Below are 26,295 nucleotides of genomic sequence, written 5' to 3'. Positions count from 1 at the left end.
AGATACCCACCTGTGGTAGCCAGTCCCTAGACATTTGTTGATTTTTTTTGCTTTCTGCATCAGAGTGGAAAGAGAGTCCATATGCAAATCTATAAAACAGAACAAAATGAAAAAAATAAAAAGCCAAACCCACTATCAAATTGTTATCACTTGTTAGGAGTAAGGACTCATATCATTGCCAGTCCTTAGGTCTGCTGGAGAAGTTTTGACTTAAAATAATAAATACAGTTATAATGAGTTCATAAATGTGAGCAGTTTCTGCAATATGCTCTTTATATATTAATATGATACAAATATGCCATCAATAGGGGCTTCCCAGGTGGTGCTAATAAAAAACCCAGTAAAGAATCCACCTGCCAGTGCAGGAGAGATAAGAGGTGCAGGTTCGATCTCTGGGCCAGGAAGATCCCCTGGAAGAGGGCATGACAATTCACTGTAGTATTCTTGCCTGGAGAATCCCATGGAAAGGGGAACCTGGTGGACTGCAATCCATAGGGTCACACAGAGTTGGACACGACTGAAGCCACACACACCATCAATAGAAGTCAGAGCATTGTCTAAGAATAGTGGGGTTTTCCCCCTAAGTTAACAGCAGTTTCATAAATTTTTCCAAAATTACTCTTGGAACTGATGTGAGTAGTCTGGACACACTTCACTTCAATCGCTCAGTTGTGTGTGACTCTTTGTGACCCCATGGGCTGCAGCCCCCCAGGCTTCCCTGTCCATCACCACCTCCTGGAGCTTGCTCAGACTCATGTCCATCGAACTGGTGATGCCATCCAACCATCTCATCCTCTGTAGTCCCCTTTTCCTCCTGCCTTCAATCTTACCAGCATCAGGGTCTTTTCTAGTGAATCGGCTCTTTGCATCAGGTGGCCAAAGTATTGGAGCTTGAGCTTCAGCATCAGTCCTTCCAATGAATAGTCAGGACTGATTTCCTTTAGGACTGACCGTTTTCATCTCCTTACAGTGCAAGGGACTCTCATGAGTCTTTTCCAACACCACAGTTCAAAAGCATCAAATCTTTCTTTATGCTCCAACTCTCACATCCATACATGATTACTGGAAAAACCATAGCTTTGACTAGATGGACCTTTGTTGGCAAAGTAATGTCTCTGCTTTTTAATATGCTGTCTAGGTTGGTCATAGCTTTTCTTCCAAGGAGCAAGAATCTTTTAATTTCATGGCCGCCATAACCATCTGCAGTGACTTTGCAGCCAAGAAAATAAAGTCTGTCAGTGTTTCCCCATCTATTTGCCATAAAGAGATGGGACCAGATAGTATGATCTTAGTTTTTTGAATGTTGAGTTTTAAACCAGCTTTTTCCACTCCTTTCACTTTCATCAAGAGGCTCTTTAGTTCTTCTTTGCTTTCTGCCATAAGGGTGGTGTCATCTGTGTATCTGAGGTTATTGATATTTCTCCTTGCAAACTTGATTTCAGTTGTGCTTCATCTTGCCTGGCATTTCACATGATGTACTCTGCATATAAGTTAAATAAGCAGGGTGACAATATACAGCTTTGATGTACTTCTTTACCAATTTGGGAAATCTGCCTGCAATGCAGGAGACCTGGGTTCAATTCCTAGGTTGAGAAGATACTCTGGAGAAGGAAATGGCAACCCACTCCAGTTTTCTTGCCTGGAGAATCCCATAGACAGAGAAGCCTGGCAGGCTACATGGGGTTGTAAGAGTTGGACACGACTTAGTGACTAAACCTAAACCTTACCAATATGGACCCAGTCTGCAATTTCATGTCCAGTTCTAACTGTTTCTTCTTGACCTGCATACAGATTTCTCAGGAGGCAGGTCAGGTGGCCTGGTAGTCCCATCTCTTTAAGAATTTTCCACAGTTTGTTGTGATCCACACAGTTAAAGGCTTTGGCATAATCAATAAAGCAGACGTTTTTCTGGAACTCTCTTGCTTTTTCTATGACCCAACAGATGTTGGCCATTTGAGCTCTGATTCCTCTGCCTTTTCTAAATCCAGCTTGAACATCTGGAAGTTCTTGGTTAACGTGCTCTTGAAGCTTGGCATGGAGAATTTTGAGCATTATTTTACTAGCATTTGAGATGAATGCAATTGTGCAGTAGTTTGAACATTCTTTGGTATTGCCTTTCTTTGGGATTGGAATGAAAACTGACTTTTTCCACTCCTGTGGCCACTGCTGAGTTTTCCAAATTTGCTGGCATATTGAGGGCAGCACTTTCACAGCATCATCTTTGAGGATTTGAAATAGCTCAACTGGAATTCCATCACCTCTACTAGCATTGTTCATAGTGATGCCCACTGGACTCTGCATTCCTGGATGTCTGGCTCTAGGTGAATGATCACACCACTCTGGTTACCTGGGTCATAAAGATCTTTTTGTATAGTTCTTCTGTGTATTCTTGCCACCTCTTCTTAAGCACCTCTGCTTCTGTCAAGTCCATACCATTCTGTCTTTTATTGTGCCCATCTTTGCTTGAAATATTCCCTTGGTATCTCTAATTTTCTTGAAGAGATCTCTAGTCTTTCCCATTCTATTGTTTTCCTCTATTTCTTTTCACTGATCACTGAGGAAGGCTTTCTTATCTCTCTTTGCTATTCTTTAGAACTCTGTATTCAGATAGGTATACCTTTCCTTTTCTCCTTTGCCTTTAGCTTCTCTTCTTTTCTCAGCTATTTGTAAGGCCTCCTCAGACAACCATTTTGCCTTTTTGCATTTCTTTTTCTTGGAGATATTCTTGATCACTGCCTCCTGTACAATGTCACGAACCTCTGTCCATACTTCTTCAGGCACTCTGTCTGTCAGATCTAATCCCTTGCATCTATTTGTCACTTCCATTGTATGATCATAAGGGGTTTCATTTAGGTCATACCTGAATGGTCTAGTGGTTTTCCCTACTTCTATTTAAGCCTGAATTTGGCAATAAGGAGTTCATGATCTGAGCCACAGTCAGCTCCCAGCCTTGTTTCTGCTGACTGTATAGAGCTAATCCATCTTTGGCTGCAAAGAATATAATCAATCTGATTTCAAATTTGACCATCTGGTGACGTCCATGTGTAGAGTCATTTCTTGTGTTGTTGGAAGAAGGTGTTTGCTATGACCAGTGTGTTCTCTTGGAAAAACTCTGTTAGCTTTTGTCCTGCTTCAAGTTTCCTAGCTCAAACTTGCCTGTTACTCCAGGTATCTCTTGACTTTCTACTTTTGCATTCTAGTCTCCTATGATGAAAAGGATGTCTTTTTTTGGTGTTAGTTCTGGAAGGTCTTGCAAGTCTTCATAGAACCATTCAACTTCAGCTTTTTCGGCATTAGTGGTTGTGGCATGGAGTTGATTTACTGTGATATTGAATGGTTTTCCTTGGAAACGAACAGAGATTATTCTGTCATTTTTTAGATTTCACTCAAGTACTGCATTTTGGACTTTTGTTGACTGTGAGTGCTACTCTATTTCTTCTAAAGGATTCTTGCTGACTGTAGTGGATATAATAGTCATCTGAATTAAATTCACCCATTCCAGTTCATTTTAGCTCACTGATTCCTAAAATGTCTATGTTCACTCTTGGCATCTCCTATTTGACCACTTCCAGACTGAAGTGACTTAGCAGCAGCAGCAGCAGCAGTATCTTCCCTAGTGGCTTAGAGGTTAAAGTGTCTGCCTCTAATGCAGAAGACCTGGGTTCAATCCCTGGGTTGGGAAGATCCCCTGGAGAAGGAAATGGCAACCCACTCCAGTATTCTTGCCTGGAGAATCCCATGGACGGAGGAGCCTGGGAGGCTACAGTCCATGGCGTCCCGAAGAGTCGGACACGACTGAGCGACTTCACTTACTTCACTTAGTTTACCTTGATCCATGAACCTAACTTTCCAGGTTCCTGTTCAATATTTTTCCTTACAGCATCGGACTTTACTTCCCTTCCGTCACCAGTCACTTCCACATTTGGGTGCTGTTTTTGCTTTGGCTCAGCCTCTTCATTCTTTTTGGAGTTATTTCTCCACTCTTCTCCAGTAGCATATTGGGCAGCTGCTGTCCTAGGGAGTTCATCTTTCAGTGTCATATCCTTTTGCCTTTTCATACTCATGGGGTTCTCAAGGCAAGAATACTGAAGTGGTTTGCCATTCCCTTCTCCAGTGACCACATTTTTTCAGACCTCTCCACCATGACCCGACCGTCTTGGGTGGCTCTACACAGCATGGCTCATAGCTTCATTGAGTTAGACAAGGCTGTGGTCCATGCGGTTAGTTTGATTAGTTTTCTGTGATTGTGGTTTTCATTCTGTCTGCCCTCTTATGGATAAGGATAAGAGGTTTATCCTGGGCTTCCCTGGTGGCTCAGAGGTTAAAGCCTCTGCCTGCAATGTGGGAGACCTGGGTTCAATCCCTGGGTCAGGAAGATCCCTTGGAGAAGAAAATGGCAACCCAAATCCAGTATTCTTTCCTGGAGAATCCCATGGACGGAGGAGCCTGGGGGGCTACAGTGCACGGGGTTGCAAAGAGTCGGACACGACTGAGCGACTTCACTTTCACTTTCAAGAGGCTTATCAGTTCAGTTCAGTTGCTCAGTCGTGTCCGACTCTTTGCGACCCCATGAATTGCAGCACGCCAGGCCTCCCTGTCCATCACCATCTCCCAAAGTTCACTCAGACTCACGTCCATCGAGACCGTGATGCCATCCAGCCATCTCATCCTGGGTCGTCCCCTTCTCCTCCTGTCCCCAATCTCTCCCAGCACCAGAGTCTTTTCCAATGAGTCAACTCTTCGCATGAGGTGTCCAAAGTACTGGAGCTTCAGCTTTAGCATCATTCCTCCCAAAGAAATCCCAGGGCTGATCTCCTTCAGAATGGACTGGTTGGATCTCCTTGCAGTCCAAGGGACTCTCAAGAGTCTTCTCCAACACCACAGTTCAAACACATCAATTCTTCGGCGCTCAGCCTTCTTCACAGTCCAACTCTAACATTTATACATGACCACAGGAAAAACCATAGCCTTGACTAGACGGACCTTAGTCGGCAAAGTAATGTCTCTGCTCTTGAATATACTATCTGGGTTGGTCATAACTTTTCTTCCAAGGAGTAAGCGTCTTTTAATTTCATGGCTGCAGTCACCATCTGCAGTGATTTTGGAGCCCCCCAAAATAAAGTCTGACACTGTTTCTACTGTTTCCCCATCTATTTCCCATGAAGTGATGGGACCAGATGCCATGATCTTCACTTTCTGAATGTTGAGCTTTAAGCCAACTTTTTCACTCTCCTCTTTCACTTTCATCAAGAGGCTTTTTAGTTCCTCTTCACTTTCTGCCATAAGGGTGGTGTCATCTGCATATCTGAGGTTATTGATATTTCTCCCAGCAATCTTGATTCCAGCTTGTGTTTCTTCCAGTCCAGCGTTTCTCATGATGTACTCTGCATAGAAGTTAAATAAGCAGGGGGACAATATACAGCCTTGATGTACTCCTTTTCCTATTTGGAACCAGTCTGTTGTTCCATGTCCAGTTCTAACTGTTGCTTCCTGACCTGCATACAGATTTCTCAAGAGGCTGGTCAGGTGGTCTAGTATTCCCATCTCTTTCAGAATTTTCCCCAGTTTCTTGTGATCCACACAGTCAAAGGCTTGGCATAGTCAATAAAGCAGAAATAGATGTTTTTCTGGAACTCTCTTGCTTTTTCCATGATCCAGTGGATGTTGGCAATTTAATCTCTGGTTCCTCTGCCTTTTCTAATACCAGCTTGAACATCAGGGAGTTCACCGTTCACGTATTGCTGAAGTCTGGCTTGGAGAATTTTGAGCATTACTTTACTAGCATGTGAGATGAGTGCAATTGTGCAGTAGTTTGAGCATTCTTTGGCATTGCCTTTCTTTGGAATTGGAATGAAAATGGACCTTTTCCAGTCCTGTGGCCACTGCTGAGTTTTCCAAATTTGCTGGCATATTGAGTGCAGAACTTTCACAGCATCATCTTTCAGGATTTGAAATAGCTCAACTGGAATTCCATCGCCTCCACTAGCTTTGTTCACAGTGATGCTTTCTAAGGCCCACTTGACTTCACATTCCAGATGTCTGGCTCTAGATTAGTGATCACATCATCATGATTATCTGGGTCGTGAAGATCTTTTGTACAGTTCTTCCGTGTATTCTTGCCACCTCTTCTTAATATCTTCTGCTTCTGTTAGGTCCAGACCATTACTGTCCTTTATCGAGCCCATCTTTGCATAAAATGTTCCCTTGGTATCTCTAATTTTCTTGAAGAGATCTCTAGTCTTTCCCATTCTGTTGTTTTCCTCTATTTCTTTGCATTGATTGCTGAAGAAGGCTTTCTTATCTCTTCTTGCTATTCTTTGGAACTGTGCATTCAGATGCTTATATCTTTCCATTGGAGAAGGGAATGGCAAGCCACTTCAGTATTCTTGCCTTGAGAACCCCATGAACAGTATGAAAAGGCAAAATGATAGGATACCAAAAGAGGAACTCCCCGGGTCATTAGGTGCCCAATATGCTACTGGAGATCTGTGGAGAAATAACTCCAGAAAGAATGAAGGGATGGAGCCAAAGCAAAAACCATACCCAGTTGTGGATGTGACTGGTGATAGAAGCAAGATCCGATGCTGTAAAGAGCAATATTGCATAGGAACCTGGAATGTCAGGTCCATGAATCAAGGCAAATTGGAAGTGGTCAAACAAGAGATGGCAAGGGTGAACGTCAACATTCTAGGAATCAGCGAACTAAAATGGACTGGAATGGGTGACTTTAACTCAGATGACAGTTACATCTACTACTGCGGGCAGGAATCCCTCAGAAGAAATGGAGTAGCTATCATGGTCAACAAAAGAGTCTGAAATGCAGTACTTGGATGCAATCTCAAAAACGACAGAATGATCTCTGTTCATCTCCAAGGCAAACCATTCAATATCACAGTTATCCAAGTCTGTGCCCCAACCAGTAATGCTGAAGAAACTGAAGTTGAACGGTTTTATGAAGACCTACAAGACCTTTTAGAACTAACACCCAAAAAAGATGTCCTTTTCATTATAGGGGACTCGAATGCAAAAGTAGGGTGTCAAGAAACACCTGGAGTAACAGGCAAATTTGGCCTTGGAATGCGGAATGAAGCAGGGCAGAGACTAATAGAGTTTTGCCAAGAAAATGCACTGGTCATAGCAAACACCCTCTTCCAACAACACAACAGAAGACTCTACACATGGACATCACCAGATGGTCAACACCGGAATCAGATTGATTATATTCTTTGCAGCCAAAGATGGAGAAGCTCTATACAGGCAACAAAAACAAGACCACGATCTGACTGTGGCTCAGATCATGAACTCCTTATTGCCAAATTCAGACTTAAATTGAAGATAGTAGAGAAAACCACTAGACCATTCATGTATGACCTACATCAAATTCCTTATGATTATATAGTGGAAGTGAGAAATAGATTTAAGGGCCTAGATCTGATGGATAGAGTGCCTGATGAACTATGGACTGAGGTTTGTGACATTGTACAGGAGACAGGGATCAAGACCATCCCCATGGAAAAGAAATGCAAACCAGCAAAATGGCTGTCTGGGGAGGCCTTACAAGAGGCTTATGGAAGCTCCTTAATGGGAGAGATTAACTGTGGGGGAAACTGGGTCTTGTCTTGATGGGCAGGGCCATGCTCAGCAAAACTTTAATCCGATTTTCTATTGATGGGCAGGGTTGTGTACCCTCCCTGTTGTTTGACTGAGACCACACTGTGGTAGGGGTGATAAAGATAATGGTGACCTCCTTCAAAAGGGCCTGTGCATGAACTGTTGTGTTCAGTGCTCCTGACCCTGCAGCCATCCACTGTCCACCCACACCTCCACTGGAGACTTCTGGACACTCACAGGCTGGGTCAGGCTTCTAAAAATTGCTCTGGAAGTAGTTGACATTCTCAATGGTAATTAAACCTTCCTTCTCATCCTGTAATGATCACTGTTTCTCTCATCTCCACTAGCAAATAGCCACGATATAATCCTCTGGATGCAAAAATCCTCAATTCTTAAAATTAGTTTTTCACGTTTACCTGAAATAATCAGCATTCAGCTAGCAACTAGTGACTTAGAGCACAAAAATACTCTGGTAGCATGGATTGCAATAAAATTGAATAATTTAACAAAAAATTTTGTTAAATAACAAATATCGATTATCTAAAATAATATAGAGATATTGCCCACTGAGTAAAGCTTTAAACTTCTGGTTCATTTGTGATGAGCAATTTCAGACACATGCAGCTTTAAGTAGTAAAGCCTTCAACACCTCTTGGTATGATGAGTCCATCAAAAGTCCATCCCATTTGTAAACATACTAATTTAGTTGAAATTTTATTATTGCAAGTTCTCACAACTGTATTTATGGCTCCTGTAAATCTATCTTTTATGAGTCAGTGCTGATTTTACTGCATAATTTATCTGAGGAGAAAAAGAATAAAGTCATTTTCTTCCTCTTCAGATACTTTTCTGCACACATGTCACTTTCGTCTTAGGTATATTTGATGTTATAGATGTTGACCTAAGTAAAGAAGTAAACGAAAGCAAGCTCACATGACCAGAAATTGAGTTTATTGGGAATAGCAGAGGAAATGCAATTCGAGAAATCCATGCTGTAGCAAGTTCCAAGCACGTCCATAGAGGGTTCTATTCTTGGAAGACTATTTATGGGCAAGGAGTGCAAAGAGGGACAAGTCCAGGCAGAGTCCAAGCAGGAAGTTCATTGTCTTGGGGATGGGGAGACATTCTTGGTGGATGTTTGTTGGTCAGGAGGTAAGTCTCCATCTCTGTAAGTCAGACTTTTGCAGAAAATCAGTCTTTCAGTTCTTAAGTTCCTTTCTGAAGATACATGCCTGAGTTTCTTCATTTTATATCCTCCAGTTTCATTTCATTTTAGATAGAAGTTTTTTTCACATGTAGGCTACTATTGCATATAAAACATCAGCTATCTTTTGCTTCATTCGGCAACGTTTTAAGTTCTAAAAATAAGTAAAAAGATTAAGAATAAGAAAAATATATAAATTCCAAGATACCTGAGAAGAAAAATGTAGTTTGTTTATATGGAAAATTGTAAAATAATAATTCTATTATTTCATTTTTGTTGTTCTATGTATTGGATATGAATTTCAACATTTGACATCCATTTATTACCATAATGCTAGTTATATTGTCTTGTGTACTGCAATGAATGTATTGCAGTGAGAGACATTTTATAATATTTCACCTTGAAGAGAAGTTGAACTAAAGATTTTTAATTTTATTCTAGCCATGTTAAAATTTCTGCTATTTTGTAATGACACTCTTCAAATGCTTCTGGAACTAAGATTCTGAAATGGATTTTCTTGCTAATATCATGTAAGACTTCCTTCTCTAAAGTTAACCTAGCTTTTGGTTCTTGTGAATGATTAGTTATACTGACATATCAGGCATCAGGAAAACTTTGGTCCTATCAAAGGTTTATAGTGCCTTTTTATTCTTTACTCAAACCTTACACAACCTTTGCTGCTGCTAAGTCGTGTCCGACTCTGTGTGAACCCATAGACGGCAGCCCACTCCTCTGTCCCTGGGACTCTCCAGGCAAGAATGCTGAAGTAGGTTGCCATTTCCTTCTCCAATTACACAAACTTTAAGTGTTGCAAAACTGATGTTGGCTCAGAGTCTGTTTGAATTGTTTGGGTCTGTGAATAAACTAATCAATTCATAAATTTGAGCAGATCTGAATCTCTAACACTCTGATAGGCAGACACAGTGTTTTTCCAAAGAGCCCTCTCATACTTCTCCCAGGCCAGAACCAATTATATACCTTTTCCTCATTAAAATGGGATCAAAATTAGGTCCTTTTCTGACTTTAGTTGAGATTTCTCATAAGAACTTTAAAACATGGTACATTCAATGTGTGATAATTTTGTGAGGTTTCGAAAAATGTGAACAAAGTTATTGTCATTTGAGAAGACAGATTAGGAGTCAGGAATTTTTTTTTCCAACATTATCTTAAGAAAGAAAGGGAGAAAGGTTACACAGATGATCTATGATAAAGTGTTTCAGGTCTTCAAAGACAAATGTAATCAAAATACTAGTAGAATAATGGTTGTGCATGCTATGTCGCTTCAGTAGTGTCTGATTCTTTGTGACCTTATGGACTGTAGCCTGCCAGGCTCCTCTGTCTATGGGATTCTCCAGGCAAGAATAACTGGAGTGGGTTGCCATGCCCTCCTCCAAGGGATCTTCCCAAACCAGGGATTGAACATGTATCTCTTAAGTCTCCTGCATTGGCAAGTGGATTCTATACAACTAGCGCCACCTGGGAAGCCCAGAATAATCCTTATAGGTTATTTATACCAGGGAAGTTTAGAGAAAATAATTTAACAAGCCTAAGTACTTAAAACCACATGTAACAGTCTGGTTTATAGTAAAATTATTCAAATGAAATGTACACATTATGAATTATAATGTTTTAGTTAAATACTTTTTGACATGGCAGTCACATATATCAGGTCAGTAAAATTTACTGGCGTAACATCTCTTCTGGCCAAAGACTGCCAGCACCTGCCAAATGTGAGCATTTTCTTCCTTTCGTTTTTAAAATTTCAGCTGTTTGTTAAGAACAGGCGATTTCAAGCTGGATTACATCCAGCTCGGTCTCTATCTTTCTCCTTATCATCAGGGTGACCTTGTAATTTATCATCAAAATGGGGGTGCTTATGAGGATAAATGAAGGGCACTACAAGTATTTAAATTACTGTATCTTTGTAATATCTATTAACTGATGTCTTTTATATTAGAGGATGACTATAGTTCTAATGTATAAAATACAATCCTTCCTAAAGAAATATACAAAGTATATAAAAGCAAATCAAAATAATTTGGAGCCATCTTTAAAGCTGCAATTTTTTGTACTAAATTTGTAATTGTTGATGCCATTGGTGGACCCTTCTGTATAGACTATAATGGTCTTATTGAGAAAATAATCTCTATATAGTTGAGATGGCTAAAATATTTGATAATTTTAGAACTTAATTTCTTTGTATTGAAATATTAATAGCTGACTAGTTCAACCCATATGTATTTACAGATATTGCCTTTCTCTTCAATGAGTAACTTTCATCAAAAAAATTTTTATAGGACAAAACTCAGTCAAATTAGTCATTTTTATTTAGGAATCTTTTCAAGTTCTCCACCTAATTTACTTGCTGGAAAATATGCCTTCTGAATTCCATTGAATTTCACTATAAATTATCCAGTTAAAAACAAACAGCCCATCAATATAATCTTCACATAACATGTTCCAAAATAGATTTATTACATACATAAAAAATAAATATTGTACAACTTTTGAGACCTCAGTGTTTCTTTCTGTTGTAGGGATTAATCTCAATGTGTTACTGTTTATAAGCATCATATTTATAACTTCCTTTTGCTAAAAAGCTTCAGAATCTAAAATTTTAGTGCTACATTTGTAAAATAATTTGACTAAACATTTCTAACTGATTTTGAATAAATACAACAAAAATTTGGAGAATCTATTTACTGAAAGTTTAATACCATTGCAGAATATATAAGATGATTTATAAAGTAACTCTTCAAATGTTCAAATTTAAAAGAAAATTTAGCTGATGAAAAACAGTAAATAGAACAACATGTTATGCCTTGATGAAATACAATTTTTGGTTCAACATCAGCTTTGTCACACACACAGAATTATAGTTCAGTCACTTGGTGTTCATATAAAAATGAACAATTTAACAACTACAACTTCTTTTAGAAATAGACTTTTTAAGAGCAGTTTTAGGTTCATGACAAAATTGAACAAAAATCAACAATTTCTTGTGTAAGTCTCTGACCCCACACGTAAGTACATCCTCTGCCAGTATCAACACCCCACACCAGAGAGATACACTTATTACAATCCATGGACCTACACTAGGGTTCACTCTTGATGGTGTGTATTCTCTGAGTTTTGACAAGTCTGTAATGACTTGTATTCCATTATAGTATTGTATAGAATAGGAAATGGCACTATAGTATTGTATAGAATAGGAAACCCACTCCAATGTTTTTGCCTGGAAAATTCCGAGGACAGAGGAGCCTGGCATGTTATAGTCCATGGGGTTGCAAAGAATCAGACATGACTGACTGAGCATGCACACACACACAGAATAGTTTTGTTGCCCTAAATATCCTCTTTGTTCTGCCTATTCACTCCTTCCTTGCCCCAGGCCCCTGGTTATCACTGAGCTTTTCACTGCCTCCATAGTTTTACCCTTTCTAGAATGTCATGGAGTTGGAATTATATAGCATGTAGCCCTTTCAGATTGATTGACTTCTTCCACTTAGTAACAAGCATTTAAGTTTCCTCCATATCTTTTCATGATTTGCTACCTTTCACGACTTGGGTCTATGGGAGTCTTGAACAAAAATCTTCAGACTATTACTGATAGATTGACTATCAGTCAATTAATAGACAGACTGCTAATAGACAATTACTCCTATGGGTATCAACAAACCACCAAACGCTGAACATTGGGCATTTTTCTGGCATTGCTCACTCTTGACTAGCCCCAGAGGTACCACTGAAGAAGTTCAGGCTCCAGAAGCTTTTTCTGAATCCCTCAAGATTACACCTATGTCTTACCCCAACCCACAGACATTCACATGGCTATATTACACTTGATGCTCTAGACTCCCTACCTCTTACAGTGCTGCATGCAAGCGGCAGAACTTTTCAGTGTTCATACATGCTTAGATATCTTCCTAAACTTTATCTTTGTTTCCTTCGATCAGTCTTTCTGTCTCTATAACAGTTGTTGCTGTTTAGTTGCCAAGTTGCATCTGACCCTTTGCTACCCTATGGACTGCAGCCCACCAGGCTCCTCTGTCTAGAGGATTTCCCAGGCAAGAACACTGGAGTGGGTTGCCATTTCCTTCTCCAGGGCATCTTCCTGACCCAGGGATCAATCTGGCATCTCCTGCATTGGCAGACAGATTCTTTACCACTGAACCACCAGGGAAACCCTTCTGTAACAGTAATTAACCCTTTCCAAATTTTTAAATTTTTAATTGGAGAATAATTGCTTTACAGTGTTGTATTGATTTCTGCATTACAACAATGCAAGTCAGCCATAGTATAAATATATTTACATATATCCCTTCCCTCTTGAGCCTTTCTCCCCGCCACCTCCCCATCCCACCCCCGCTAGGTCATCACCAAGAACCTAGCTGAGCTCTTCTGCTTTTTCACACATGGTAGTGTATATATGTCAGTGAATATATATATATATATTCAAGTTCCTGGTACATGCTACATACTATTTTAGGTACTGAAAAAACATGCCAGTGATTAAAACAGAATAACCTCTGCTTCTATAAAGCTTAAATTCTAGGAAGTTAGATAGGAACCAAACCAAATAAAAAGTTGGTGACTATATACCATGTCAGAGCTTCCCTGGTGGCTCAGTTGGGAAAGAGTCCACCTGCAATGTAGGAGACCTGGGTTCGATCCCAGGGTTGGAAAGATACCCTGGAGAAGGGAAAGGCTACCCTCTCCAGCATTCTAACCTGGAGAATTCCATGGAGTCCATGGGGTCACAAAGAGTCAGACACGACTGTCAGGTAGAGAAAAGTTCGATAGAAAAAATAAGCAGGAAAGACTTACTGAATAAAAATATTTTATAAGATGGTCAGAGAAGCCTACTCTACTCACAGTCTATGTCAGCAAAGAACTGAGGCATAGCTATGTGTCAGTGACTTAGACTTGAAACTGAAAAGTTCTATAACTTCTTATTCTCCCTTCTCTCTATATTTTTCCCCTATTTTGACAAAATGGTGTACTAAATTATCACCTCTGACTTCCTGAAGAAACACTGAGGAAGAATGAGAGTTTTTTCTTTACCTTCTCAAGAATGCAAACATACCTTTTAAAATGTTTTATATTGTGTTTAGAACACTTTGCATGAGATCTCCCTTTTTAACAGATTTTTAAAATGTACAATACATTATTGTTGACTGTAAGTAAAATGCCGTACAGCAGTTGTCTAGAGCTTATTCATCTTGTTTGACTAAAACTTTATGCTTGTGGATTTTTCTCATTTCTCCATTCCTCAGCCCCTGGCGATCACCATTCCATTCTTTGATTCTATGAATATGGTAATTTAAGATACTGCATATATGTGAAATCATGCCCTATTTGCCTTTCTTTGACTGGCTTATTTCGCTTGACACAATTTATCTTCAAGCTTCATCCATGGGTTGCAACAGTGAAAAATAAGACTATCATATGATCCAGTAGTCTCACTTCTGGACATTTATTGTAAAAGTTAAAATCAGGATCTTGAAAAAATACTAGTACTGTTGTGTTCATTGCAGCACTGTTCACAATAGCCAAGATGTGGAGACCACTTACCATTGACAGATGAATGGATAAAGAAAATGTAGTATATACATAACAGTAGGGTACTAGTCAAAAAGAAGGAAATTCTGTAAGATGGGGGAAAGCCTTTCAGTTTCTAGAGGTGGTAGTTTCTTAAAGGTTGGTTGCAATGTGAAATTGGAAACCCCTGCAATGAATTCATTTTGTTGAAGTGCTGTTGATTTACAACATTGTATTAGTTTCAAGTGTACAGTAAAATTCAGCAAAATAATCTGAAAAAATGCATATATATTTTTCAAAGTGGTATGAATCATTTTGCTATATACTTGTAATGAACTCTTCAGACTCTTATAAGTTAAAATCTGTTTGTCCATCTTGAATATTAAATGGATCTCTTATCTATGCATGATTTTATTTATTTATTTTTTATTGACGGATAATTGCTTTACAGAATTTTGCTGTTTTCTGTCAAACCTCAACATGAATCAGCCATAGGTATACATATGGCCTCCCTTTTAAACCTTCCTCCCATCTCCCTCCCCACCCCACGCCTCTAGGTTGATATAGAGCCCCTGTTTCAGTTTCCTGAGGCATACAGCAAATTCCCATTTGCTATCTATTTTACAGATGTATGGAAAGAGCAATATTACCATATGCATGATTTTTAAAATTATGCCTTGATCATTTGGAAAACAGTGGCTTAATGAGTTATTAAGATATTCCAAACATTAACACATAACATTATACAAGACTGAAAAGTCACATTTGTTAATATCACCATTGAGCTCATCCAAAGAAAATTTTTAGGGGATGGAAAAACAATTTTACCAGAAGTCTAATGTTGAATAAAAAGCTCAAAATCTACCATTGACAACAAATAGTTTCTGTTTCCCTCAACATGAGAGGTTCAGTTACTTCTTTTATTTTCAAGAAAATGTGTGGTCATATAGCTAATTGTAATAACCACAGCTTTTAATAATTAAATTTATTTATTTTAAATTGAAGGATAATTGCTTTACAATATTGTGTTGGTTTCTGCCAAACATCAACATGAATCGGCTGTAGGTATACCTATGTCCCCTCCCTGTTGAGCCTCCTTCCCACCTCCCTCCCCACCCCATCCCTCTAGGTTAATAACCACAGTTTGCCAGTCATTTATTTTTTCAAGTAAAAATAGGATTTCAAACAAAACCAGCCTACTTACTTGCAAATCAGTCACACCAGTGCTTTTCCTTAAAGCAACCATTGTGTTTACAGTGTGCAGCTGAAGTGTTTTATCCATACTTTCCAAGAACATTGACATAAAGGTCAAAGTTTAATGAGATTGTGATTGTTACTGTTTTTATCTAGGATTTAGGGCATTCTTAAATAAAAGTGGTAATGTTTATAATGCAAGATGTGGCCGTAAAGAATACAAAAACCACTAGCAGAGTTTGGTGCCACTGTTTTTAACTATGCTGAACACTAGGAGTTTTGCTTATTGTTTTCTTTTTTAATTATCTGGGCAAATGTCAATACAATGAAAAAGGCCAGATAATGTCTTATAAGTATGAAAGCAGTTTGGATCTTGTACATCCCATGAAAAGATTCTACTAGAGTAATGTTTCTAAAGCAGTTTTTGTCACGTCACTCCCCTGCTCAAAAGATTCCAATTGGTTACCATTACCCACAGGAAATTTTAAAAAAAACAAACTTTTCAACCTTGAGAGTAAATTTTATATGATCTTACATGAATTCATCTTTTCATTCCATATGCTTCCTCATGCAAACTGTTTCTATTGCTATTCCTATTATAAACCTTGGAAGTTTGTGGTTTCTTTCAACCAATCATACTATTTCCTTTGCATGCGTGTCTCACTTTTTCTCATGTTCTTTATATACAGGTCTTGCTTTTCTTCAAGGTCCAACTCAAATGAGGTTTAAGTGGATATCATAGACCCCTCTTCTGAAGGCACATAGCACATTGTACCTCAACCACGACACTTACTTTGTACCTGGTAATAATGCTCGACATTCCCAGTAGGTTGCTTTTACATATTGCCAGTGCCCAATAAATACTTGTTGAAGAAACAAGTGTTTGGTTTCACTGAGTCATTTGTTTGCATGCTTCCCTGCAAATCCCCTATGAGATTGTTGGCTGAATGTAGAGTTAATGTCTTTGGTCCCTCCATAAAGTATTCCTTCTTGTGAAACTCATTAGGATACAAGTCAATCCAACTCACAGCCTTGAACTCATTAGCCAGTCTGTTCATCTTGGCAATTCCCAGAATTGTATAAAGTTCTGCCAGCCAAAAACATAAGGATGCTAAAACACTGTGAACTGTGTGGAAAAGTATTGATCTTTTTAAAGTTAAATTTGAAGGCCTATTGAGGCAAAATTACCATTCAGTTATTTTCCTTGAACACCCAGCAAATTACTCAATAAAAGTATTACCCCCCCAACCGAACTTGCCATCTCACTATTTTTCTTCTGACTTCAAACTTAAATAGTTTAAGGAAATAGCATACTCTGATTAGGATATGTGGAGAGCATGTGTGTGCTCGGTCCTGTCTGACTCTGCGACCCCATGGACTATAGCCCATCAGGCTTCTCTGTCCATGGAATATCCCGGGCAAGAATTCTGGAGCAGGTTGCCATTTCCTTCTCCAGGGGATCTTCCTGACCCAAGGATTGAATCCAAGTCTCCTGTGTCTCCTTTATTGACAGGTGGATTCCTTACCACTGTGCCACCTGGAAAACCCCCATGGTTAGGATATACCCAAGCCTTAAGTTACCTAGTGTGGCTGATTATTATAAGAGCGAGTTATGTATGCTGCCTATAAACTGCATCAGGGACTAACTAAAGCTTCTATTTGAGGGAATTTCAGAGAGCTACCTTCTTTTCACAGAAGACTCTAAGAAAAATTTAAAATGTAAAAAACAAAACCGGGTTTCAGTTCATTTCTCCATTTATCTAAGTTGGGAAATGTATCACATAGTTTGTCTTTAGGGATTGCATGTGTGAAAGAATGTTTACCTAGATAAGAATCAAGGTATATTTTGCTAACTCTTGATCCTGGAGAAACGTGCATCTATTTCCTGTCTAGGTAAAATGATATTTTCAATGGCTATATCAAGAAACTTACAAATAAAATTGAAAGCCTTCTATTATTATCCATCAAATCATTCATTGCAGGGTTCAGTGAAATATATCCCAGTGTAAGCGAGTCTTTGCTGTGCTAAGTCCAGTCATCTGGAAGACAGTCCTGCAGGTTCTCATGTGTGTTCAGGAACCAGAATTCATGTCCCCTTCAATCTGGAGGACTTGACAACCTCTACCAAATCACACTTGCTCCATAATAAGCTATCACATGGCAGCAGCTGCTGCTAAAAGTTTGATAGTAGGATCCCAGACAGTCTACGCAGACTTTCTCACCACGGATGCCCTTGGTACCACCTTCCCCATGTCCAGTGGAGTGGATGCTCTGAGGGGTGCACACAGGTCGGGTGAGTAGGGTGGGTGTCAGGCTCCAGTTGCCACCACCACAGCTGGATGTAATTCAGCTCTTTCAGGGACATCCTATTCCAGGTATTGTGGGAGGAGGGAAGGTGATCAGTTTCCTTCCAGACACATCACTTTGTTCAGTCTAATCTGTGCATCACCAGCTATTTCTACTATTATCACACACACAGCCTCCTGTCTACAACATTAACTAGCAGAAAATTTGTTTGGGAGTTTCTCGTGTTTGCTGTTTTCATTCACCTAGAGCTTTTGCTTCCTTTTTCTGACCCCTTGACTTAGTTCGAGAAGGGAATGGCAAACCACTTCAGTATTCTTGCCTTGAAAACCCCATGAAGAGTATGAAAATGCAAAAAGATAGAACACTGAAAGATGAACTTCCAGGTCGGTAGGTGCCCAATATGCTTCTGGAGAAGAGTGGAGAAATAACTCCAGAAAGAATGAAGAGACAGAGCCAAAGGAAAAACAACACTCAGCTGTGGATGTGACTGGTAATGGAAGTAAAGTCTGATGCTATGAAGAACAATACTGCATAGGAACCTGGAATGTTAGGTCCGTGAATCAAGGTAAATTGGAAGTGATCCAATAGGAGATGGCAAGAGTGAACATCGACATTTTACGAATCAGTGAACTAAAATGGACCGAAATGGATGAATTTAACTCAGATGACCATAATATCTATGACTGCAGCAAGATACCTTAGAAGAAATGGAATAGCCCTCATAGTCAAGTCGAGTCAAGTCATAGTTCCTCTGCCTTTTCTAAATCCAGCTTGAACATCTGGAAGTTCACGGTTCACTTACTTTTAAAGCCTGGCTTGGAGAATTTTTGGGCTCCAAAATCACTGCAGATGGTGGCTGCAGCCATGAAATTAAAAGACACTTACTCCTTGGAAGAAAAGCTATGACCAACCTAGACAGCATATTAAAAAGCAGAGACATTACTTTGCCAACAAATGTCCATCTATGCAAAGTGTGGTTTTTCCAGTAGTCGTGTATGGATGTGAGAGTTGGACTATAAAGAAAGCAGAGCACTGAAGAATTGATGCTTTTGAACTGTGATGTTTGAGAAGACTCATGAGAGTCCCTTGCATTGCAAGGAGATCAAACCAATCAATCCTAAAGGAAATCAGTCATGAATATTCTTTGGAAGGACTGATGCTGAAGTTGAAGCTCCAATACTTTGGCCAGACGATGAGAAGAACTTACTCATTGGAAAAGACCCTGATGCTGGGAAAGATTAAAGGCAGGAGGATAAGGGGATGACAGAGGATGAGATGGTTGGATGGCATCACCGACTCAGTGGACATGAGGAGTTTGAGCAAGCTCCGGAAGTTGGTGATGGACAAGAAAGCCTAGTGTGCTCCAGTTCATGGGGTTGCAAAGAGTCAGACACGACTAAGCGACTGGACTGAACTGATTGACTTAGTTCAGAGGCCTACCTCCAGGGCCGTTGTGAATGCTGGCAATCATCTTCCCCCACAGGTTACATTTCACATTGACTCCTTCTCTGCAACAGTCTTCACGTGTGCATTTCAACAGCTTCTCACTCACAGGGAAGAAAAAGATACTACTACTATAGACAGAGGGCTTCCCTGGTGGCTCAGTTGCTAAAGAATCTGCCTGCACTGCAGGAGACATGGGTTTGATCCCTTTGATCCCTGGGTCAGGAAGATCCCCTGGAGAAGGAAACGGCAACCCACTCCAGTACTCTTGCCTGGAAAATTCCATGGACAGAGGAGCCTGGTGGGCTACAGTCCACGGGATCGCAAAGAGTTGGACACAACTGAACTACTTCACTTTCATTTTCTTTTCTTTCTACAGACAGAGGGCATTTTAATTTACTAAAACATTCTGGCTTACTATAAAATACATTATTTAATTATGTTCTTAATTGATTCTTTGCATGTACAAGAGTTTAACCCCTCCACAAACTTGTGGATTTTTTTTTTTTTTTTGTACACTGGATAGCAAACATTTCTATCTAAAATACTCTTTTGTCCACTTTGGGACTCGGGGCAGAGAAACAGATGTGATAAGCGAAAGCAGTTAATGATTAAACCAAGAAAGGGATCAGCACTGTACATTCCCTCCCTGGATGTTATAGTTCAGGTCATTTCCTAACCAGTGACAATTTCAGCTTTTGTTTGAAAGGGCCCTGAATACTTTGAGGAAAGGTGAGGGAGACCTAATGTATTGGAAACAAAATGAATCGTTGAGTGAATGCAGTATCTGCCTATCCTAAGGAAAGGATGTATATGCTATACTTATTATTAGCTTACTACATTTTCTTATGTTATTTGATAAACATTTCATATGACTAGACTTCAGTAGCCTGAAACTGTGCAATGCATAGCTCAGTCACTAGAGTTAAGATGACACTATTTGGTCTTCTCATTCTATGGGAAATCTACTAGTGATTTGTTAAAATTTCTCATCTTTGAATGCCCTGTTACATTCTAAATATTTTTATTATGTTTTGTCTAGTTGGGTACACAATGAATGATCTCATATTTGAATGGCAAGATGAGGCACCTGTACAAGTGGCAGAAGGACTCACTTTACCCCAGTTTCTGTTGAAAGAAGAGAAAGATTTACGATACTGCACTAAACATTACAACACAGGTAGGGGTTGAGTGTTCTTTATTTCACCTATGACTTGTAGTTATATGCTCTCCAGATTCTTCTTATAGTGCTAGGCTAATTATTTCAGCAGTTTATAGCTGAATGTTTTTTATAGTCATCGAGCAGAAAATGGACATCTTTGAAATTTGCAGAAGTTTTGACTCATTGCATGTTGCTATATAATTGCTTTGTATGGAGAAAAAGAAATGCTTGGAATTCAGTTATATTTAAATAATTTCTCTTTTTGAAACACCTATAGTTAAATAATAATGCTCTTTTCCAAAAAGTTCCTTTAATTTCTATGTGAGCAGCAAAATGTACTTTTCAACTTTCCCTGGGTCATAAACATTGTGTTTGCTAACAAAAGGAAAGATATATATATATTTAAGGCTGCTCTTGCCTAATTTTTTATTTTGGCCACAATGTTGTGCATTTCAAGATACTTACTAAGCACTTACCACTCACACTGATGCAGTAGCCTGTTACCTTTGAGGATAAATATCAAATGTATTTATCAACATCAAGGACTGCAAAACTTGTACACTCATGTTATCTGTTCACCTTTCCCAGTTGGCATGGGATATTCCTGTAATATCTATTCTAACTCCTAACCTACTCTTACAAGTTCCCTTAAACTGCCCACATTTGAAATATTGCTCCCATGTGATGAGTGAATGCCCTTCCACTAACATCCTTAGAGTAACTATGATTCCTTTCGGGCTCAACACTTTCAGAAATGTTATCTGACTTTCATTGTACAGCCAGTCCTCCATATCCACGGGCTCATATCCAAAGATTCCACCGACTGGGGAATGAAAATATTTGGAAAAAAATTCCAGAAAGTTCCAAAAAGCAAAGTTCTTCCTGTACCATTTATTTCTTATTTTACTTTAGCTTCTGTTTTAAAAACATAATTTTACTTATTTATTTTTGGCTGTGCTGTGTGGGCTTAGTTGCTCCACAGCATGTGGGATCTTCCAGGATTGGGGATTGGATCCCTGTCTCCTTCATTGGCAGGTGGCTTTTTATCCATTGAGCCACCAGTAAAGCCCTGTACCATTTATTAAAGAGATCATTCTTTCCCTATTGAATAGTCTTAATCCTTTTTTAAAAATCAATTGACCATAAATGATCATACAGTACCACACTTTGTAATTATTGTAAATTTGCAGCATGTCTTGAAATTACAAACTGTGAGTTCACCAAATTTGTTCTTTTTTTCCCTCAAGGCTATTTGGCTATTGTAGGTCTCTTGCATTTTCATACTAATTTTAAGATCAGCTTGTCAATTTCTACATAAAAACTAGGTGGGATTTTGATAGAAATTTCAATAAATTTGTAAATCAGGATGGGAAATATTGCAATTTTAACCATATAAGTCTTCTGATTAATGGCTACACAATGACCTTTTTTTTATGATCTTTAACTTTATTCAACTGTTTTGTTATTTTTTATTGTATAAGTTTTGCACTTTTTGTTAACTTTATTTCTAAATGTTTTATTTTATTTGGTTCTTATATGAATGGAATTGTTTACTCAATTTAATTTTTGGATTGTTCATTGCTAGTGTATAGAAACACAATTGCTTTTCCTATATTGGTAGTGTATCTTTGTAACCTTGCTGAACTTTTCAGCTCAAATAGATTTTTAATGAGTTTTTTAGGATTTTCTAAATACAAAGTAAATGGCTTCTCCTTACAGAGATAGTTTTGCTACTTACTTTTCAATCTAAATGCCTTTTACTTTTTTGCCTAATTATCCTGGCTAGAACCTCAAGGTACAGTGTTTAAAAGAAGGTACAAAAGCAGACATGAATCACGTAAAATCATAGACCTTTTAGTACCTAGACAACTATGAAGTGCTAATAAAATGTGAAATAATAATTTTATATATTATTTCCTGAAATAATGCATTTTCCTGTTACATTGTTTCTAGATGCCAACATAAAAAAATATTTTTCAGAAACCAGTTTGCATATATGACTTAAGATCCCATTTCATTATAACATTATAGTGTTTAGGGCAAAACTATTAAGAAAGCAACATTGTGACCTTTGATGCAATAGTGAAGACCTCTTTTAACCAATCGCTGCATTTATTTTGCAACCAATTAGGAAAGTTTACATGTATAGAAGTGCGATTCCATCTTGAACGACAAATGGGCTACTATCTGATCCAGATGTACATTCCAAGCCTCCTGATTGTCATTCTCTCCTGGGTTTCCTTCTGGATCAACATGGATGCTGCCCCAGCCCGGGTAGCCTTGGGAATAACCACTGTGCTGACCATGACCACACAGAGTTCAGGATCACGGGCTTCCTTACCAAAGGTGAGTGCCCTGAAAGGGCAGACACACGTGCGTGCACTCATTTGTATGTGTATCATTATTTTTGCCAGATCTTTTTCAGTGTATTTACAGTCGGTCTCTGATTTGTGACAGTTCGACTTAAATTTTTTGGACTTTTGTATGGTGTGACAGTGACAAGCATTCAGCAGAAACCACACCTCCAGCCTCGAATTTTGGTCTTTTCCTGGGCCAGTGTTGCATGGTATCTGCTCTCAGGATGCTGGGTTGTGGCATCTACAGCACCCATCAGCCATGTGGTCAGGGGGGTAAAGAGTGGATACACTCACAACCCTTCTGTACCCAGATAGCCATTCTATTTTTTACTGACAGTACAGTATTCAATAAATTACATGAAATAGTCACTACTTTATTATAAAATGTTGGGAAGATCCCATGTAGGAGGAAATGGCAACTCATTCCAGTATTCTTGCCTGGAGAATCCCAAGGACGGAGGAGCCTGGTGGGTTTCAGTCCATGGCATCACAAAGAGTCAGACACGACTGAGCGTCTGAGCACACAGGCTTTGGGTTAGATGATTTTGCCTACTAAGTATTCTGATCATGTTTCAGGTAGGCTGGCTTAAGCTATGATGTTCATAGGTTAGGGGTATTAAATGCTTTTTCAACTTAAGGTTATTTTCAACCTACAGTGGGATTATCTGGATGTAACCCCATCATAAACTGAGGAAGAACTGGATTCATTACCAGTTTTTAAAGTAATATATAATCGAGCAGAAAAAAATTATAAAATGGAGACATAGGTGAAGGAAAAAAATTCTACCAAACAATGATATCTCTTATCCATAGTTTGTGTTATGACCCCCAATTATATAAACATCAATAATACTCTTATGCTTGATAGAATTTATTATCTACAGATTTTAAAATATTTAGAAGCATATCAAACTTGCATGTAAGTTGAATCTATAGAGTAACTAAAGGGCAGTATAACACTCCATTGTACAGATGTGTCATGATAATCTATGCACTCTCTATTAGGACTAACATAACAATGAATATTTATATAATGATTGTTATATACATGAATATATATGTGCAAGTGTGTACACACATATACATACATGAATATATAACTCTACATGCATTTTGTATTATTTTCTTAGTATTAATTCTTAGAACTGGAATTGTTGCACTGATAGCTGTATGCATTGATCTGTATTGCCAAATTTCCCTTGAGAAAAAATTTATAGCAATTATACTCCCACAAGTACTGTATGAAGATACCCGTAGTCAAATGCCCTACGTAGAAAATGCCCTGGGCCAAATACAGTGTTTACTTTTTTTGTATGTGTGTTTGCTTTGGCTTTTGAGCAGCTATAGGTCAATAAAAAGAAAAACTTATCTAATACATAATATTTCAGTCTGTGCTGAGCTGCCAGAATTGAAACTATTCCTGTATGAGGTTTGTAAAAGACCCAGTACTGTTCTTTTTAAAGATGTGGTGAAATAAAACATAGAAGTCCTTTATATCCATTTAGCAGCAGAACAACAGAAAATTGTTTTCTTTTCCTAAGTGGTTCCTAAGAAAGAAATTTCTCCTATCTAAGTAATCCTGTCTGGCCTCCAACAAGCTCCACTATTCTTTTCATTCCAACAATGTACACTAATGTAATAAAATCGTATTAACTTTTCTTGCATGCTTGATGCTACTTTCCCACCATGCCAAGTAAATTATAAACCTGCTGTCATGGCCTCCTTTACCCCTTACTATGAATTGCATCTCTGACTAATTTATTCAGCTAAATATCTAAATGAATAAAAGTTGATGGCAGAATATTTTATCATTAAAAATGTTACTTACTATTGAAAGAATTAATATTTAGCAATGTTCACTCTGCCTTGCTAAGACTGAATGGCTGTCTTTCAAACTAAGGTTTACTTTTATTAACATATAATTGTATTTTCAAAATGATCCATATCAACTAGTGTTTTGTAAAATATTGTCCAAGTGAAAACTGTAAATCTGCTTGTAAGATTAGGTGCTTATTCATACACGTATAAATGTCTCAAGGGCTCTGAGTAATAACTGAAGTTTCATAGTCGATTTGTAAGTGAAATTACCAGTTTACTCACTGATTTTCCTCACTGAGTTAAACAGAAATGAAAGCGCATTCATTCCATAAATTGTTATTCAGAAAGTGGGGGTACTTAATGATCTGTTTAAGGAAACTACAGATTCTATGAGGCACAGCATAAACACATTTGGATAAAGAGATTAAGGCAGAATTAGGAGAGCATGAAGGGGTGGGTGGATGAAGCAGAAATAAAGCAAGCAGTAAATTAAAAAGAAACAGAATGGAGACATGAGTTTTTTTTAAAGGAAGAAAGGTCTGAGATGACTTCGTTCTTTTTCTTAAGAAATTTTTTTAAGGCATTAATTTCATCATGATCTCAAGGAAGGAATAAATTTTCAAGTATGAAGTCAGTTACGTTACATACATAGATGTATACAAAGTCTATCTCTCAGATCATAGAGACACTGGAAATATGATAGCAGATTTATTTTTGACCCATAACAAAGAATTGATTCGCAAACAGATATCTTAAGAGTCAGTAATTATCTTAGCCTTTGTGATACTTAAGGCACAGGTGAGGTACAGCAGTTATGTACATTAGAATTCAGGATGGCATGCGCTGAAGTCTGAGAATAAACAAAAATTTTCCTATTGAATGGGATCATTCAAACGGGTAGAATGCCTCTTGAAAAAAATGCACTCCTGATATTGTGATTTGGAAAGGCGAAGGGCAAGGGCTCACACTGGACTTAGGAAGAGACGTGTGAAACCATGCCCCTTAAGACCTGCTATTCTCACCCTCCCAAAAGAACCCTCAGATGCCTGAAAATTTTGCCATGGAAATATCCGCCATTCTCCTACTGACGAAATCTAGGAAGGAGGAAAACAAAATTAAATTCAGCAAAACAACAGGGGATTATCAGAGATGGAGGAAGAAATGATAAATCACTAATTTATGATCGTCGCTAAGTGTTTTGTCAGGCGCTGTGCCAGTCAGTACATCTCCTGTAGATAAGAAAGAGCTTGGAAATATGTCAAATAAAAGTCAAAGTAGAAAATCTCCGAGAATGTACTTGAGCCAGCACCTCATGAACTATAGACCTGAGATTCCTCTCTGAAATTTCCTGTTGCACTGGCCTCAACAGTGTCATAAATCAGGAGTATGATAGCCCAAAGCAAGAAAACTCCTGTGATTCATTCTTGGAGCTTGGAGCAATCTGGCATTTCCGCAGGGCCTGCAGTAGATGGCCAGAAGAGGTGACAATGCATCCTACTGCCAGCAATTTTTCAAAGTTAGAAAACTTGAGGAATACTTCCTAACATTATCTATTTGGAGTAGAATGAATGAGGAAAAATGGTGGTGATCACAGAGCCATGTCATGGAGGGTTTTATAAAACTTGGTAAGCATAAAGCTTATTTTGGATGGATTTTGG

General features: G+C 38.6%; 1 protein-coding gene across 1 annotated transcript in view; it reads left to right on the top strand.

Annotated features, from left to right (window-relative positions):
• Window positions 1–26,295, top strand: part of GLRA3 (glycine receptor alpha 3) — a 182,615-nt gene that overhangs the window by 123,606 nt on the left and 32,714 nt on the right. The window contains exons 6-7 of the mRNA XM_068974238.1: window positions 20,343–20,480; window positions 22,594–22,808. Of these exons, the coding sequence (XP_068830339.1) occupies window positions 20,343–20,480; window positions 22,594–22,808 (353 nt within the window). The remainder of the gene's footprint in view (window positions 1–20,342; window positions 20,481–22,593; window positions 22,809–26,295) is intronic.

Source organism: Capricornis sumatraensis, chromosome 6 (assembly GCF_032405125.1).
Source record: "Capricornis sumatraensis isolate serow.1 chromosome 6, serow.2, whole genome shotgun sequence".
NCBI lineage: Eukaryota > Metazoa > Chordata > Mammalia > Artiodactyla > Bovidae > Capricornis > Capricornis sumatraensis.
Note: the sequence above shows the minus strand (reverse complement) of the source record. Positions and strands in the feature narration are given on the sequence as shown.